General features: G+C 36.1%; 1 protein-coding gene across 4 annotated transcripts in view; it reads right to left on the bottom strand.

The window, feature by feature from the left end:
• Positions 1–1030: 1030 nt before the first annotated feature.
• The window catches only part of npnta (nephronectin a), a 128272-nt gene continuing 110403 nt past the window's right edge, over positions 1031–18899 (bottom strand). For all 4 annotated transcript variants that reach the window (XM_007234302.4, XM_022684514.2, XM_022684515.2 and 1 more), the window contains 5 exons: positions 14373–14807; positions 8102–8191; positions 6872–6970; positions 5222–5481; positions 1031–1952 (listed from right to left, as the gene is read on the bottom strand). In XM_007234302.4, the coding sequence (XP_007234364.3) occupies positions 1842–1952; positions 5222–5481; positions 6872–6970; positions 8102–8191; positions 14373–14807 (995 nt within the window). In that variant the 3' untranslated portion in view covers positions 1031–1841. The remainder of the gene's footprint in view (positions 1953–5221; positions 5482–6871; positions 6971–8101; positions 8192–14372; positions 14808–18899) is intronic.

Consider the following 18899-nt stretch of genomic DNA (forward strand, 5'->3'; position numbering starts at 1 on the left):
GACAAAAACACAAACTAAAATGGTTAGGATTATGTAAAATTAGAGCAATCAAATACAACACAGAAATCTAAATGTATTATTATTGAGATAAAATGGTGATGGTGTAAGTTATCAGTGTTAGCATAGCATCTCACCTTCTAACCTCCTGCAGTATGCCGTAAATCATATTTGTTGGATGTTTCGCTTAACTTCTCTTTTACTCATGATTTACACATTACTGACATTTATATTAAGTGATCTGCAATATTACCAAAACTTACCTTCCCAGTCCTCACCTGTGTGTTAGTTTTCCCTCCTTGTTTCCAGATGTTTCCATTTTTGTTTTTGATAGAAATAGCTCTTATATCTTAGTTTTTCCTTATCAGGCTTTTTTCCTCGGTTTTCTTCATGTCTTCAGAGTGTTTAGTATTTTTCTTCAAATTGAATATAACTTACTTACAGATATATAAATTGGTTTTAACTGTATTTGTAAAACATAACCCAGACAAATGTAGTTTATCTTTAATAAATACCTAAATGTTTGAAGGCTAGTGTTTAAAAAATGTAAAATATATATTATATTACAGACCGGGATTGGTAATCGTTCTTAAATATGCTGTGTACATATTTACACTTGATGTTTTTTACAGTTTTTAATTAGCAATTAATAATAATGGAGTGTCATGCATGTTGTGGAATATTCGCTTAAAAATGAGAGATTTTATACAGCTGCCTAAACACTGGCCCTGAACTAAACTCAACCAAAGAAAATACCATTTAAATGTAAAATGTTATTTTAATCGTATGAGGAACCTTTTGGAGACCGTTTAAATTGGTATACATACAAGGTTCTTCAGGTAACCCCTTTTTTCAGCTGTATGCCTGAAAATTAATGTTCAGTTACAGGGTATAATTTTGATTTCCATTCACTTAGAATGAAGAGTTTAATGTAGTAGTTTTTTTTTTCAGTGTTAGACGCTATTTACTTATTATAGTTTAAAATGTCATTGTAAGTTTAGAAAATTGAAATAAATCCACAACACATCACTCATTTATACAAGGTGTACATCTAGAGTCCATGACTTTTATTGGCAGAAATCTTTGAATACTGACATCATCTGTCTATGAAAAGAAGAAGTGAGGACCACAGAGTTCCATGTCAAAAAGGTCCGAACAGCCTAGTGTAAAGAATTTAAAGGGTAAGTATGAGTACCAATGCCAATATAGGATGGCTGATACAGCCACTTAGAAACTGTAATGCAAAACAATTTTACTGGTTTGTAATTTACAATATACATAATGTCAAGAAAACACTCAAAGTCGGGTCGTGTAAACATCGCCCTGCATCACTTACATGAAGAATTCACATACTGTAATTATGCACCAGCAAAGCATACATGGGGTTTTGAAATATATATACTATATATAGCTATATACACACGGATACATTTACAATAGTACAATGGAAACTGTTGTCTGTCGACTAGCACACAATGCTCTCGTTGGCTAGTTTAAGGCTTTTAAAAAAAAGGCAGTCTTAGGAGCATGTATGTGACCACGGCACAGCTCGTTCCATTCCACTATACGCATCAGGGGCTGAATTCAACTGGAAAAAACATTTACAAAAATTGGCACATTGTTTCTCTTTTCCAATTTAGTTTTGCCATATTCACAATTTGATCTGTGTGTTGTAGGCATTGAGCACTTGGCTACTGGAGCATGCACTGGCAGCCGGACAGGTGGCTGGAGGAAACGCACCCAGAACCTCCAGGGATCTGCCGGGGAAAGCATGTCCCTCCCTGTGGGCTGCTGCAGCGTTCGGGTGAGGAGTCCGTGTGTGTGAGAGTGTGTGTGTGCTGCTGTTAGAGCCTCCTCAGGTTGTGCTCTTCCTGACAGGCACCTCTCCTCAGGCTGATGTCGTCCAGCGCCATCTCCCCGATCCGGCCTCTCCGCCGCTCACCCTTCACGATCACCTGTTACAGCAGAGGATCAGTCAGTTCTACACGCAGGTAAAGAAAAGTTCCTTTCAATTAAAATAAACTTTCTAGATCTCACTATTCCAACATGATCATGCTCGATGCTAAGCTCTTTTTGTTTGAAGTGTTCAAGCAATCTAGTTTAATTTTATTTCGTTTTCATTTTAGTTCATTTTAGTCAGTTTTAATTCATTTTTAGTGCGTGTTTGCCAGTTTTTATTAATTCTAGTATTAGTTTTTTTTTTCATACTTTGGGTTATTTGTGTAATAAAGCTCAACAAAAGAAACTATTGAAAAAAATATATATTGTTATTTTAAAACAACCAACGGTCCACCCAAACTGTAACAATCCACAAGCTAGCAGACTTAATATATGCAAAATATATGCAATACTACTGCTTAAAATAGCCAATAGAACAAACAAACATAAAACACACATCACTTCAGAGAGCTCAATATGAAAATGCACAAACAAACTTAGAAACACAATATATTTTACAAGTTTCACTCATTTTCACCAAAATGATCAACTCAGTGTTTTCTGTTGTTATTTCGCAGCTAGAGCAAGCAATTTAAACAAGAAGTAAAGTCACGGAGCGCATGTTGCCGCCGGCTGTAAAACTGCATGAGTGGAAACAGCGCTTATAAATAAATTAACAAACATGAAAACAGTAGCTAGTTTTATAAACTTTCAATTCAGTTCCAATTATATACTGTTTTTTTTCTTTTAATTACCGTTTCTATTAGATTCAGTTAACAAAAATGTTTTTTTTTTCCACTTTCAGTTTTCATTATTTTGTGAGTTTTCATAATTTTTATTAACAATAATAACTTTAGTCTGCGAGTGAGCGAGCATAACTGTCTGTCTCTCTGTCTGAGTGTGATAGGTAATATAGGTAACACAAACATGTAACCTGACAGACGTACAACCACGACGAGGAACAAGGAGGACTATTTATACACACAGAAGGGGAAACAGGAAACACCTGGGACAAGGTAACAACAGGGCGGAGCTACAAATGAACAGGTGAGCAACACGGGCAAAGACTAAACAAACCCCTTTAGAAGAAAACTGACTAATAGTAAATAAATAAAATGACAATATAGTATAATATAATACAATACAATACAATAAAATAATGCAAATCATCATGTGAATGATGATTAAATGACAGCATTAACTAAATGTATAAGGGTGTGGATATGAGGAGTAATTATTTTTTAAATAGTGTTAAATGGAGCTCAGTGTAATACAGTGCTTAAGGTTCCTCAGTCAGCCATCTCTCCTCTGTTTCAGCTGCAGGATGTGATTTTACAGCCCCTGATTACCTGACTCCTTCCAGGTTCAATCATGTCATGTCATATCACGTCCTGGCACTGATGGCAGAAAAGTGAAATGGCTACGAGCTGATGAGAACTCATTTGCTTTTTGCAATAAAAATCTCAATAAAAACTAAATAAGCAATTTTCAGCTCACTGTCCTTATGTCTAAGGAAATATAAAAATGTAATGTGATGAACTTTCAGAATAATGTGTGAAGAGATCTGAACAGCGGGCACGACACACAGCAAGGACGAAGGGCAAGAATGCTATTAACCTTTAGAAGTTGCTGTTATCTATAACAAAAGCATGCTCTAATTTAACATGAATTATTTCTCACTCAGTTCATAAAACGGTGAATGTGTGAAAGTGTTCTATTAATATATCCTATAGTTGGAGTTGAAAGCATTTGTATGCCTGTCAAAATAATATACAGTTGCTACAATAACATGTTAACAATGCGCTAATATAATAAATTATTAATGTTCCATATTTTCACGCTATTGCCACATTTTTCTAGACTTTTCTACTTTACATGTAAAGATTGGCTGCCGACAGTGATTTATTTTGTGTTGTTTAAACCCTGACCACTGGATGGCAGCGTTGTACTCTGATTTGAATAAAACGTAAACTGTTCCTTGCTTAACTGTACCATGCATATGGTAGTTTTGTGCATACTTTTTTTTCAATAGATATCCTCTTTCACAAAGTATTACAATATACATATAGTTTTGTAACACCAGGTTCTTTCCAATAACAGCCCAAAAATAATGTTGAAATACTGAAAGTCTAGAATCACATGAAAATAACCCTTGGTCGTGTCCTTATCAGTGCAAAAGCAGAGTTTAAATCTAGACTATAGTCTGGAACTATTGTGTTCCTACACAATAGTTCTACTGCTCATACAGGGTTCGCACGGTCATGGAAAAAAATGAAAATATAAAAAATTTGAAATTAGCAATTTCCAGGACTTAATAAGTTTTTTTTTTTTTTAAATCACCCATTAAGTTTTGGAAAATTCCGTTTATCAATTGAGAAAATCTATTTAGAGTAGGGGTGTGCCATATCGTAGTGTACACGATAATATCATAAAAAAAAAAATTAAATATCATGAACGACATTATACCCTAAAATATCGTGCCATATCACCCATCCCTTTTCCCATTATATATCTACTAGATACAGAATATATCTGTCCAGTATCATTTATTTTACTTTAATCCTGGATATATGGAGATATTTGAAGTGCATTATTATTAGTATCATGACATTCTGGATCATTGACTCCTGTTACAAATCTGATAAAATTCTTGTATTTTTTAATATCTCACTTAGGGGTGTGCAGTATTATATTGTACGTAATAATAAAATAAATCCTTTTTTTTCTTGCATTGTATAGTGTATTTTTAAAATGATATATTTTTTAAGTGTTTTGTCATATCGCCAAGAGTATCGTTATCGCAAAAATACCATAAAATATTGTGATATTATTTCAAGGCCATATCGCCCACTCCTAATTTAGAGCTAACAAATAAAGTTAAATAGAGTTAAATCAGTATTTTAGCTGCACACAATGGAGCGCTTAAGATCTGACACAAATTGTATTATTTAAGATTGTGTGTCATCTGATTCATTTTAGACCTACTATAATCAGTTTTAATTATAGTTTTAGGTGATTTTTTTTGTTTTATTGTCCTATGTCAGCACTGAGGTTTTAAAATCATGTGGTAATGAAAATCTGCCTTGAAGGCATGAAAAAATCATGGAAATGTATTGGTTAAAATGTGTATGAACCCGGTCATAATTAAATAACAAAAGCTGTGTCTAATTGCTTAATGCAAATGAGCTCAAACACAAATCTCCTTCTCTGTCAATTCACTATTTTGTGGGGAAATGTTTGTGTAATTCTGATCTATCTCTCTGAGGTTAATTAAGCATGTACTCACACTTTCCAGCCCGTTGCCCCACAGTGTGATCTGTGTGGACCTCCAGCCGCTCCCTCCTGTTCGACCCCACACTGCCGGGCTGTGCTGCCGGGCCTTCTGCACAAACACCTGCAGCATGCCCACATGGTGCCCGGCCATCTTGTGTCGGAATGCCAGGCACAGGTTGCCCTCGTTCCAGGGCGTGGTCAGGGGGAGGACCAGCTGAGCTCCGCGCCCGTTCCGCTTACCCTGCACCTCAGAGATGGTCAGATACTTTCCACCTAAAGCACAACCAAAGACATGCAGAACAATTACACAACCAGAAGTCTGTGCAGTTATAAGACGTTTGTACTTAGTCTTAAACCTAAAACACATTAATAAATAATATTAGCAAGTAAAATATTTTTGGTCCAAGTATCCCATTAGAGCAATTTCCTCCTAATTTAGATGCAGTGCTGTTTCTGACACTGTATAGCGCTAATAACTATAAAACCATTTGCCTATAAAGCAAATGATGCAGTATGCAGTATATAAACATAGACATGCCACATCACACAGGAACATGCATCATGTCCCATAACTTTTGCCATGAAATCTGTAGAAAAATGCACTGCCCTGCAGGATAGGCATGTGGAACCTCCTTTATTTAATGTAGATGAGCTTTTTGCCACTTTTTATTTTTTTTTTTTATAGAATTGCTTGTCTGATTGCATGGACAATTTAAGCCAGACACCACTGGCCACAATCATTACCACCCACTATGCTGTCCACTGTGGGTGGTAAATGCCTTCTATACTGTACAACTTCAGAAACAATTTTACTCAAATCAGTTTTTTTTTGCCCATGGATCGGATAAATATCCGATTTAGGACCACATATGAAAGTGACTCAAATCAGATTTTAAAAAAATCGGATTTGGCACATTCACAGCACCATAAAAAAAATCTGATCTGAGCCACATTGAGCAAAAAATCAGTCACTTAAGCCTGTTAATGTGATTGTAGCCAAGATAACACTATACAAACTTACATATGGATGTGGGCATTCCAAACCTGTCCCCCTGAGGTAACACTTCACATAAAGTTTTTGGCATGTCAGTGTATATAGAAATTAATCTGCAACACAGCCCGTTTTATATTCACTGTTTTTGTGACTTTCAGCCAGGACTATTTTTGAATGAGACCCAATTACCAACAGCCAATCAGAATAGACCGTATTAGTCTTAAAGGTACAGTAACAACAATCTGGTTCATTCTAAATGATAAAACAAATATGAAATATACACTAATAAAATTGATTATCCCTGTACACTTTATGGTGTTTATATGTGTAGCCCCAGTTCAAAACTGAAACTATTAAAGCATGCTAGAAGGGCTGCAACTAATGATAATTGTGGTAGTCGACTAATCTGCTGATAATTTTTGTTGATTAGTCGATTACTTAACGATTATTTCTGCCATGTCCTCCATCTCTAAAAACGATAGAAACAGCTGAGCAAGAGATTTAAATTTTTTTTTAAACCTGTAAAGTGCTCATATTTATTGAGTAAATATGTTATCTGTTGTGTCACCACATTTGAGTGAAAGGGCAATGTGTGGAAATTAGATTTTTTGCAGAAATATTTTGGTTAAATGATCCCACAATACCAAACCATCTAAGTAAAAGGTTTACCTGAAGGGTCTGGTACTGTCTCCCAGTGCACATCTCCTTCTCTGACCTGGATCCAGTCACAAAGACCATGATCAAATGAGCAGCTCAGATATCCAGCCTCTGTGGAACACAGTATGACAAAATCATTTAAAAATGCAGCTATAAGAAAAAAAAACTCACCAATAACGCAGCTAAACATGAATTTTAAACTGGAATCGGGCTAGCATCCATCACTTTGTCAGAGAAATGGATATTCAAATTCCTTTATGAGCCAACGAAAGCTCCCTCTGTGCCAAACTCCAGATCCAGTGTTAATGCTCAGCGGTGGGATGAAATCATTAGCGAATTTCGGTACTTCTGACCTCATTTTTAACTGTTTGCACATGACACAGTGGATAACGACCTGGGCTGACTGCCCGGACACAGATTACACCTTGTTCTAGACTAAAAAAGGAGCCTGCACTGAAAATCCCTGAGCAGAAACCAGGTCAGATCAAACACGTCAGAAGTATTAGTTTTATATACAGAGATTAAGCCTAGTCTTGGAAACTGCACAAACAGGGTGATTTGAAGAAAATTGAAGAGTTGCTGTTGCAGCTTAATATTGAAATGAAATGTAACTTTTCATTGCTGCTTTTGTTAGAAATTAACCAAAATGTACATTTTTGGCATAAACAAAATGAAACATTTGACCAAAAACCGAATACTGGATACCAAACATGTTTTTTCATTGTTTTAATTAATTATGCCACTGTTTTCACCATTGCATTAAAAAAAAGCCTAAATGTGTTTTTGTTCTTTTTTTTTTTTTTTTTTTTTTTTGGCTGATTAATTTTGGCTGTCAAATATTTAATGCATCCTCAGTTCTTTCTCAGCTTTAACCCTTTAACCTTAAACCATTTAATCTCTGTCTGTACTGTCATAATTTACATCATCGTAATAGGCCTTAGAATAGAACTCTGTGGGATACACTATAGTTTTTGCATTAGGATTAATAACCTGAATACAATGATTTACCCACTTTAAAGTCGCTAGATTTTTCTTTATTTATTCATACTGAACTGTTTCTGTAGTCTAAAGTAAAGTCCTTCATTTCTGTGCATACAGAAACACAGAATGACCGCTCAACCTTAACAGTGTTGCCTGCACTGATGCTGTATTGATCTACAGCCCAGTTGAGATGTTGACAGTATTGACAGCAGGGGAAAGAAAATGGACCAAACTGGACTGCAGAGACATGAGCTCACTTACCTGGGTCATCTCGCACCTCTTCCTCTGTGTTTCCCAGTTCAATATCAAAATCAATGTCAGGGATGTTGTTCTGGCCGTGATTTTTTGGTACTGTAAAGAATAAAAAAATTAAAAAAAAGGTTAATGATTTGATGTTTAGAGGCAGTGGTTATAAACTTGTATTATAGAGGAATTCAGTTACTATAAGTGATTGACGACTTCTCTGTGAACTCTGACGGATGCTGTTTGGATTCATTTAGTTCCTTCAGTAGCTCCCCTGATTTGCTTATTGAAAGGCTTATTAGATAAACCAGATTTTGGATGGAAACTAAATCAGTGCTCCATTTTCACAAATGTTCACTTCAGGACATAAAGTAAATGTCAGTTGATCTGCACATGGCATCATGATAAATGTACCAATAGAAATATTCCAAAAATTGCGTGGAATAAAGTATTTCTATGCTGATGTCTAGCTGAAGTTAAGATCTGTTTTTCCTTTTCCTAATTATGTTGCATTTTGGAGATACAAGGCTTTTTGCATTGGAACAACACAATTCTGGCCCCTCTTGAGTAGAGCTTTAAAAATAGCTCTGATCATCCAGACCAAGACCATCATTATGACCAAGCTGATCAAACAGTGTGAGTAAGCATGTCAAACAGCATGAACAACATGAGCACGCTGGTCGACCCACATGACCAGCAAGTCCAGAACAGATACCATGCTGCTTGAGTTCTGGATAACCATATGTAGGTTAGCAGCATAGGCTTTATTTTTCAACCACCTTATCTATCAAAGAGCAGCTTAAACAATTTGAAAACCAGTTACCAGTAAAAACTGGCCATGAGCATATATCTATTATAATAGTGTTTATTTTTTACAATATATTTGTATTGTAAAATTTATTTTGGCAATTTAACACTGTGTGTCCAGATAAATGACTTCACTCTTCATATTTTTACAGATTCTCACAACTTGTTTACTGTACTGTACTTACAGCTGACAGTCTTGCAGTATCTGCAGTGTAATACTTTATTTATGTGGAAATGCTGGATATCTGAAGTCCATCCACTGCAGGTTTTGTGTAGACACTTACATTTTTTTCAATTTTTCAATTCCCTATTTACTTCCCTATTTACAAGGCCAATTACCCAACCCACTCATTAGGACTTACCCTATCACTAGTGATGCCCCAACACCAGCAGGGTGAAGACTAGCACATGCCTCCTCTGATACATGTGAAGTCAGAGCCACCGCTTCTTTTTAAACTGCTGCTGATGCAGCATTGCTGAGTAGCATCACAGCGCGCTCAGAAAAAAAAGGCAGCGACTCGGTTCCTATACATCAGCTCACAGACGCCTGGTGCTGATCAACATCACCCTTTGGAGTTATGTGAGGAGAGAGCGCCATCTAACCACCCAGAAAGAGCAAGGCCAATTGTGCTCTCTCAGGGCTCCGGAAGCTGATGGCAAGCTGCATGAACAGGATTCGAGCCAGGATTTGATCTCCTGATGCTGCAGCTTAAAAAAAAAAAAAAAAAACTCTCATTCCATTCAGTTCATTCTACCAGAATCTCCCTGTTTGGCAGGGCTCGTTCTGGAGGACAGGACTGTCATTCTGTTGACACTGTTGACTGTGCTTTTATTTCCTCTTTTATTGCTAATTGGACGGTATTTCTAAAAGCACAGGCAGAGCAGAAAGCTGTAAGCGGGTTTGGTGAGGAGCAGCAGTGCCCTGGCCAGTGTTCTCAGCTTATCGCACTGCGGGAGAAATATGTTTGAGAGGCTTCCAAGTCTGAAGTAACGGCAGGACAACTGGGCAAAGGCTGAATGATGAAGTGAAATGTCACCTCTGCCTCTGTGAACAATGAATTGTGAGGAAAAGAAGCCAGTCTAATAACACGTCCAGAAAGAGTGAGCTCAGAACCAACCAAAGCCCTGTAAGCACCGTTAAATTACAGATTATTCATATATTACTGGCCTTATGTACTGAGTGAAGCAGTGTCAGAGCAGATGGATTGAATACATTCTGGGCAAAATTAGCATATTACAATTAATAACTATTAGATATATAACCTCATTATTTCCATGCAATATTAAATATAAATCCACTCATAATAAATTGTCAAATGTGCACAAAGTCATTAGTTTTTCTACAACACTCCGTTTTAATTGTTGTTCCCAGTTGTGGTGATGGAGATATAATGATGTAATAGCATATTAGTTGTTATTAAACTGCTTTATGCATGGGACATTAGTGGCAAAAGTCACAGGACATGATGCTTGTTGATAGCTAAGCTAAAAGATATCACTGTAAATAAATCACAGTCAGTCACAATTGTTAATTTCTCAACAAAACACTTTGTGACTGGTTACATACAAATGATGATTTTTTTAGTTGTTAAAGCATTTTTAATTCTCAATATTTCGGAATATTTTTTGGTTTATTATTTAAAAAAATATATATTGTGCAAACATCCTTTCTCATTATTTTTAGAATCATTTCATAATTCTAACATCCTTGTGTTTTCTAAGATCTAACATCCTTATTTATTATTTTAAGATATTGATTCATTATTTTGAAATTCTCTCTGGTCATTCTGAGATGCTTTCTGCTTTTGGAATGAAATATGTTTTGTGGCTTTAATGTGTTTCATATGTAAATACAAAAACATTACTCTAATTGATTATTAGATTGTATGTATATATTGCTTTTCCTGTTTTCATCCTTATCAAACATGAAATCTCAGAACATCTGAATATCTAAAAATGTCTTGGAGGGTCGTGACATTTGAGACTCTCAGAGGGGATTCAGATTAGGCTCTCAGCTGGTTGATACAGGTTTTCAATCAGGTGCCATTGGCTGTTTTTTTTTTCAATTTTAGATTGCTTTTTGATCGCAGCTCTCAATCTCTCTTAAGCCTTGTTCCTATTCATTGCTTTTCCTTCATCTCAAACATTTGGAAAGTCAAACGGAGCAGTGCTCGGAGGAGATAAACAAATGCTGGAGGAGGGACAAGCTGCCCTCTCAATCTCCTCTCTCCCTGAAGAGGGACGAGCACCTGAGGGCTGGTGACATTTCACTGCTGCATGTGTACGTGCCAATTACAGGGCAGGAGAACAGCGAGGAGATAAGCCATGCCGAACGGGCCTCAGTGTGTGATTACTCCATTGATTTCAATTACCGTCCTATCGTCTCGCTGGAAACAGTATTCAGCAGACAGCAGACCCCTTCCAGCGTGAAGAAACAAGCCATGAAATAAACAAACTCAGCGCACAGTCATTACAGTCCACTACAGGTGTTACGAAGCACCGCCTTCAGCGGTGCTGCCTTCACTGCCTCACGTTACGTTAATTATTGTTTCTAATCAAATTTAGACTTTCTTATAATGAGCTTTTTTTCTCTCTTTTCCCGACATCACAGCTACGAGATCTCTACAACCGCCGCACAAGGCTCTGTTTCCAGCACATGGTAATTGATTGATGTCCTTTGGCACCGCCGGCCAGTAATGTAATCGCTGTAGCTGTTGTTTCTGTTCTCATTATGTGCTGCCATCTGGAAGGAAGGGTTTTCAGATGCAATTTTCTTTTTCCTAAACAAAAACTGCTGCTTCACCTACCGCTGAACCCCTCTCTCGTTTTTCTTTTGGTCTGAGAAAAACAGAAGACAAACTGATGGGCATGTGCATGGTGCTGCTTGATAAAACTGATTACAGAGTCCAGCGTGTACTGTGGGGTGCACAGAGGCACAGCTACACTGATGTTGTTATTGAATAGTCTGTTTTAACTGTAGATTAAATACAGTAGAAATGATTCAGCTCTGTTCATACAGCAGCTTGGACAACATGGTGGGTTTTAAATTTGTTTGTTTGTTTAGGTTTTGTGCCATATCAGCAAAATATCGGCTGTTTTATGGCATCGACAATGTTCATGACATGAGCATCACAGACTTAAATCAGTTTCTTCATATGAAGGACTTCCAGAAAATTAAGTATTTTAGCTGGTGTAATCCTTTCAAACAGTTCTTTCATATTTGTAACCCTATAAAAGTTATTTCTAGTGGTTAAAAGTGCAGGGCAGTCTACTAAGATATGTTTAATAGTTTGTTGGTTTTGAATAAAAGGTTTTATGAGTTACAGTTTGTTCCTTCCAGGGCAGTATAGTTCCCAATCAGGTAGGTGATGCAGCCTGTAGTGTGTTAATTAAGCTGTTTCCACATATTAACACCTCTAGAAACTTTTAAACAATGCTATCGCATGACCCTTATCCTGGAGCTACTTTGACCCTGGATAACAGTGAAAAAAGTGATCTATCTTCAGGGGCAAAATATGTCCCAATGCAGCCGTTGTAAAGAGTGCTGGGCAAAAAGCACAACATTACTGGATCTCGGAAAGCAGTGGGAGAGCGGAGGTGGGCCATTCAACAAAGGTTAGTATTCTTTATCATGTTTTGCTGAACTAAAAGTCAATTTTACACCAGAGTTCTTTTTAAATTCTTGCCCTCCTACAAATAAAATAAGCACGTTTTAAATTCTAGTCAAGGACACACTTTACACATGCATTTCTGGACAAGTTGAGACCAATCATCTGAAGTGAAAAAGTGGGGGGGGGGGAAAAAAAGTCAACTTGTGAGGTAGAGTAATTATACACGAATATGACAAGATTATGGAGTGTTCCACAGTTTTGGTGAAAAGTCTTATGCAGCTGGGCTGGACTCAGTCAGACAAAGGTACAATTCTACTCAATAAGTGTGTATCATAAAAGAACGACTCTGTTGTGCTGCTATTTAAGTGTAATATTGCTTTAAAATATAATGGAAAAGGTCAGAAAGTCAGAAATACAAACTTTTGTTCATTTTTAATCTTCTCCACTGTGTAAACATAACAGTGAAAGATAAAGAGTAAGGGAAATGAAAGAAAACTGAACATATGTGAGCCATTATCTCCATATATAGCTGCCATAGTGATACTGGGAATTTCATTATAATTCCCACAATACCATGTAAATTAAATCTTACTTGTTGTAGACCAGCTTAACGTTTCTTATGAGCTAACAATTGTGAAAACTAGGTGATCACTTTAATGAGATAAACATAACTAACAGGCTAAAACATGCGAACTGTGCCTCCATCTACATCCTTACTTGAGTAATTATTTCAGTATTTTGCTGTAAAACTACAATATAAAAGTGAAGAATGAAGAATACTCTAAAGATCTAAAGGTGTTACCGGCTTCAAATGTTGCTCATTATTTTTTTATATTTCCCACAAGCAGTATTAAACTCAGGCTGAATCTCAAATGACTTTTTGTTTGGCAATATAATGCTATAGTGCTACTTAAATGCAGGAAGCATTATCTCAAACATTAACACCTACGCAGAACATTATTTCGGAGCTTGAAGGCTAAAACTGAAAACGCACAAAGAAGCTAATGAAAATTAGCAAATTAGCATTACTGGAGCGAGGGTAATTTGGTAAGAAAAACTACTAATAAGGAGAAGTTTTCTCAAATAAACGCTGCTACATTAGGGTGTTTTCATTATTAAAAGACAAATTTAACTGCTTTAATAGCCCACAGTTGCTTGGAAACAACAATATGAGCTAATTAAACTATATTACTGTGAAATAAAATATTTATAGGACATCTTTTTTTTATTAATACTATGCATAATTTCTTAAACTTGTGATGCACACAGTATTGTATAAAAAAAAAAGCAATAAACCACTTAAGAGCAGGAATTACTGCAACTTTATGTATAATGGCTCTTATTTTGCTTTGCGCGTGTTTAATAGGCTTTAATGGAAGATTGGCCATCGGGGTTTCCTGCTTTGTGTCTGAAACTTGTTGATTAAACTTCTATTCCAGGCACCTGCTACCCTCCAGACCTTTAAAATACATATTTATCTCATCCTGATGTACCAACATCTTAATAAACCTGAATATATAATTGATTCCATGTTGTTCACATTATTTCATGGCTTACTGCTTTAATAATAAGTATAATATATGATATATTTATTTTATATTATACATTTTTCTCTCATTTTTGTCATAATACCATTAGCAAGATAGTTCTAAATGTGACAAAAATCTGTTTGAAAAGCCATGATTGTTAAAGCTGTTTCTTTATTCTACTCTACTTCACTCCTAATAACCACAACTTTCTGCCATTCCAGGGATCACGAGTCAAAATTTAAAGAATCTGATTAATAGTGTATTAAAAACGATGCGAAAAATGCACAAATTCCAATATGGCTGACTAAATAAACAGAATGAGTTGGTTTGTTCTGTACTTACTGTGGACGTCTCCTCGATTCTTCCCGTTGTCCTTTCCAATGTTGTTGTCCAGTGGGGTCACTGGTGGGGCAGGAGGCCTGCGGGTTGGGATCAGAGGGACCCTTGGTGTGGGAACTGGAGCTTTGGTGGTGGGAGGGCGGCGAGGTGGGACGTATGGCTTTGGGGTGATGACTGGAGGTCTGCGAGTGGGCACAGGGGGCTTGCGGGTTGGGATGATGGGTTTCTTAGGAGTTGTTTTTGGAGGAGGAGGTGGTTTAGTGGTGGTGGTGGTGGTAGTTGTGGTGGTAGATGGTGTAGTTGGGGAAATCCTCTTGGCAGTGACTGGTGGTCGGACAGTAGTGGTGGTTCTCCTCTGGTCAGTGTCTGGAATCCTGTTGTTGTGGCTGGGCGTGGTCTTTCCAGGTCTGGGGGGTTCTATAATCACTTTGGGGATGGCTGAATGGATGAAAAAGTGAATTCATTAAACATACATCGTATAAGACACAAAATATATTTTCAACATATTTTCACCTTTACATCCTTAATAAAAATGGGGGTATTTTGTATTTGCTTTGCTATTTACTGTGATGCTTTAAAAGTATTCTCAATATAATTATTGATGTGAGTTTTACAAATTCATTCAATATTCTGGGTTTAGATTTGTGGTATTTTTTTCTGTTCCATTACATTATTTATTTTGTTACATTATTATTATTACTTTACACAAAATTAGAGTTATGATAAGTTTATAGATTTCTGGTTTCTACTAAACTGAATATACAACTCAAAAAAAAAAATAAAAGAAACCACTCTAGTTTCTAAATCAGTTTCTCTGATTTTGCGATTTATAGGTAAACGTTTGAGTAAAATGAGCATTGTTGTTTTATTCTATAAACTACAACATTTCTCCTAATTTCCAAATAAATATTGTCATTTAGAGCATTTATTTTATTTGCAGAAAATGAGAAATGTCTGAAACAACAAAAAAGATGCAGAGCTTTCAGATCTCAAATAATGCAAAGAAAACAAGTTCATATTCATAAAGTTTTAAGAGTTCAGAAATCAATAATAAAGTTCAGAAATGGAATAATCCTGGTTTTTAATCACAGTTTTCTTGGCATGTTCTCCTCCACCAGTCTTACACACTGCTTTTGGATAACTTTATGCCATCCCTGCTGCAAATATTCAAGCAGCTCAGCTTGGTTTTCAATTTGGTAAAATCAAAGAAACTCATCATTTTTAAGTGGTCTCTCATTTTTTTTCCAGAGCTGTATGTATATAGGTATGTATACACTAAATAATACTTTTATTTAAGATTTATTTTGTTGCAGTAGTATATTCGTGAAATACTGAAAGATTTGATATATCACCAAACATATAATGATCTCATTTCAGCACCATGGCATCCATATAAAAAAATAAAAATAAAAAAAACACTTTTGGTTTCATTAAGGTGTTTGCGTGTCACATAACTGAAGAAATATTATTTAATGTAAATATAATATACCATTTTAAAGACCTTTATACTCGCTTGTTTTAATAACAAAACTATTATTTGTGCTGCATATGATAATACATATGATAATCATGACAGTATGACAATATAAGCCTGACTGATCAAATAGAGACGGAGTGTAACTCTGTTCTGATATTTTTTGGTGAAACTGCAGCTTTACACTAAGAGTCTTGTCTGAGTCTACAGTAGAGCTTTGATGTGTAATTCCACACGGGACGTAATTCAATCTTCTATCAGCTCTAAGAAGCACCTGGGGTCATACACCTATATATAGAATTGTTAGGGTCTGCACTGATCTCAGAGCAGTTTCTGAGGTAAAGGAGAGAATTACCCGGCCGGGGAAAGCCGAGCCTGGCGGACGGCCTGCAATAACAGCAGAAATGGAATAAAGGCTTATGGAGGGTCAGTTGCTTAAGCTTCAACAGCCCATTTCCCACAGCACGGAGATACAAGGCTTACAGCGGGAATTCCAGCAATATTTCAGAATGTCTGCATAATTTAATCATTCAGATGTAAATGAAGTCATTGAGAGAGCTTTGATGTGAAAATCTGGGTTTATTCTAAAGTAACTTCATTTACTTTACAGTGGTGGTGATATAAGGGCTTGAGATGTAGCTACACACAAAGTCATTTCAATACTATTCACATTGACATGCCAAATGTCATGGGAGGAGTGTTAGGATTGTGTCCCATGATTTTTGCCATGTCCCATGGAAGCTAAAGAACGCTGCACTGACTTGTCTGAGGTGTGTGTGTGTGTGGTTGGTCTCCTGCATTGAATGTGGATGTGATTTTTGCTAGAGAGTGCCACTAGTCTGTTCACATGGACAGTTCTAGCCAGATCATTACCAGCCACTGCACTGTCCACTGTGGGTGATAATGCCTTCTAAATACACATAACACTGTGGATCGAGGAATGTTAAATATTGATGCAACTTTGGAAATTGAATGTCCCATCCACCTAACCCCATCACCTTGCCACTGGAACGCTGGCCAGTTTTTTTAACATCACATGATAATACCTCTGAACTTATACAGGTGGGGGCATTCCCAAGACATAGCTGAGCATAGCTGAGAGTATATATATATATATTTAAGAGGAAGTTCACAGGAAGATCACAAGCCATCAAACCAAACTGAACTGCTTGAATTTTCGCACCAGGAGTAAAGGCATAAAGTTATCCAAAAGCAGTGTGTAAGACTGGTGGAGGAGAACATGCTACTGTGATTAAAAAACAGGGTTATTTCACCAAATATTGATTTCTGAACTCTTAAAACTTTATGAATATGAACTTGTTTTCTTTGCTTTATTTGAGGTCTGAAAGCTCTGCATCTTTTTTTTTGTAGTCATTTCTCATTTTCTGCAAATAAATGCTCTAAATTACTATTTTTATTTGAAATTTGGGATCAATTTTGTTTGTAGTTTATAGAATAAAACAACAATGTTCTTTTTACTCAAACACATACCTATAAATAGCAAAATTAGAGACACTGATTCAGAAACGAAAAAGCTTTTAGAGGCAGTAAGTGTCTGGTTTTACATTAGCAACTCTTAAGATGGCTTAACAGCTCAGTGTATAATGATTTAGGTGATTAGTTTACTCAGTTCTAATTAGTGTTCAAAAGCTTCAATTACCGGTTATACATTACATTAGCTTTTGCTTGGCTAGAGCAGCAAACTTTAAACATCCACAATGTTTCTGCTTTAACTCTACACATGGGATAATGGTGTGCACATTTGATATTTGCTTAAATCTATGTCCAAAAAAGTTCCTGCAAAGTCAGCATTAGCTGATCACCAGCATCTTATACTAATTAGAAGAAAAGCATTTAAGTGAATGTCTCTGTGTTAATGTGTTCTCCAAAAACTAATTGGCAAACAAGTTTTTCAATTAAGGAGTTCAAATTGGAAGAGTGGGTTTCAGAGGAGCTTTGTCTATTAAATATAAAAAAAACAAAGCTTGTTAACTGATAAATTGTTCTTCTTAAGGAACTTTGGTATGTGAGCTGTGTTTTTAATGCAAAACAACTTTCGTAAAACACCAGATGCTGTGTTACAGAGTCACAAAAACGCTGGAAAAGGCTGTGAAAACATTTCTAAAGTCCACACTTAGACAGATTAAAAAGATTACTCCTAAAGCACAACAATTCAAAATGTGTTGAGGCAAACCTTAAGATAAGAGCAAAATCCCTTTTGACCTGTATTAAGCTCAGCCCAAAACATCAGGATGTTTCATGATGCTTCAGAAAAAAATATTCCATGAACAGAGCGGGAAAGTGTTTTTTTTTTTGCACTTTAAAAAACACTTCAGCCCAGGACCAAAACTTTATCCTAGCTGTAAAGCATGGTGGAGGGAGCATCATGTTTTGTTTTGTTTTTGCTGCATTGATGCCTCAGGGCCTTAAAGAACAATTTAAGTGCAGCAGTTCATGACCTTAAGCTGTGGAAACGTTGGATGATGCAACAAACAAGAATATGGCCAAAAGCAAACATCAGCTAATGAATGATAAAAACAAGAAAAAGGCTTCTATATGGAATGTCCATGTCAGAATAATATTTTTAACCCTATCAAGATTGAATGGCTTGGCCTCAAGATGGTTGTGCTTGCAAGAAATATTTAAAGAAATATTGACGATGGCCCACAATTCCTCCTCATTGTTTTTCAAATCCTATTTGTACTGTCATTTTTTTTTTTTTTTTAAGAAAATGTGGAGGGACTGTTAGGTTACTAAATTTAATGGTTCACTTACTTTTTCTAGCCTGCACTTTGTATGTTGACTGAATGTGCGCTATAAAAGACATTAACGTTTTTTATGTTTTGTTAGTTTAGTTAGATTATGTTTATCTATAATTCAATCAGACCATATTTTTAGTAATCAAAACGATTCACTCACTTTTTCTAGCATGCACTTTGTGTGTTGACTGAATGTGCGCTATAAAAGACATTAAAGTTTTTATGTTCTGTTAGTTTAGCTAGTTCATCTAAAATTCGATCCGACCATATTTTTTAGTAATCAAAACGATTCCCTTA

Source organism: Astyanax mexicanus, chromosome 7 (assembly GCF_023375975.1).
Source record: "Astyanax mexicanus isolate ESR-SI-001 chromosome 7, AstMex3_surface, whole genome shotgun sequence".
NCBI lineage: Eukaryota > Metazoa > Chordata > Actinopteri > Characiformes > Acestrorhamphidae > Astyanax > Astyanax mexicanus.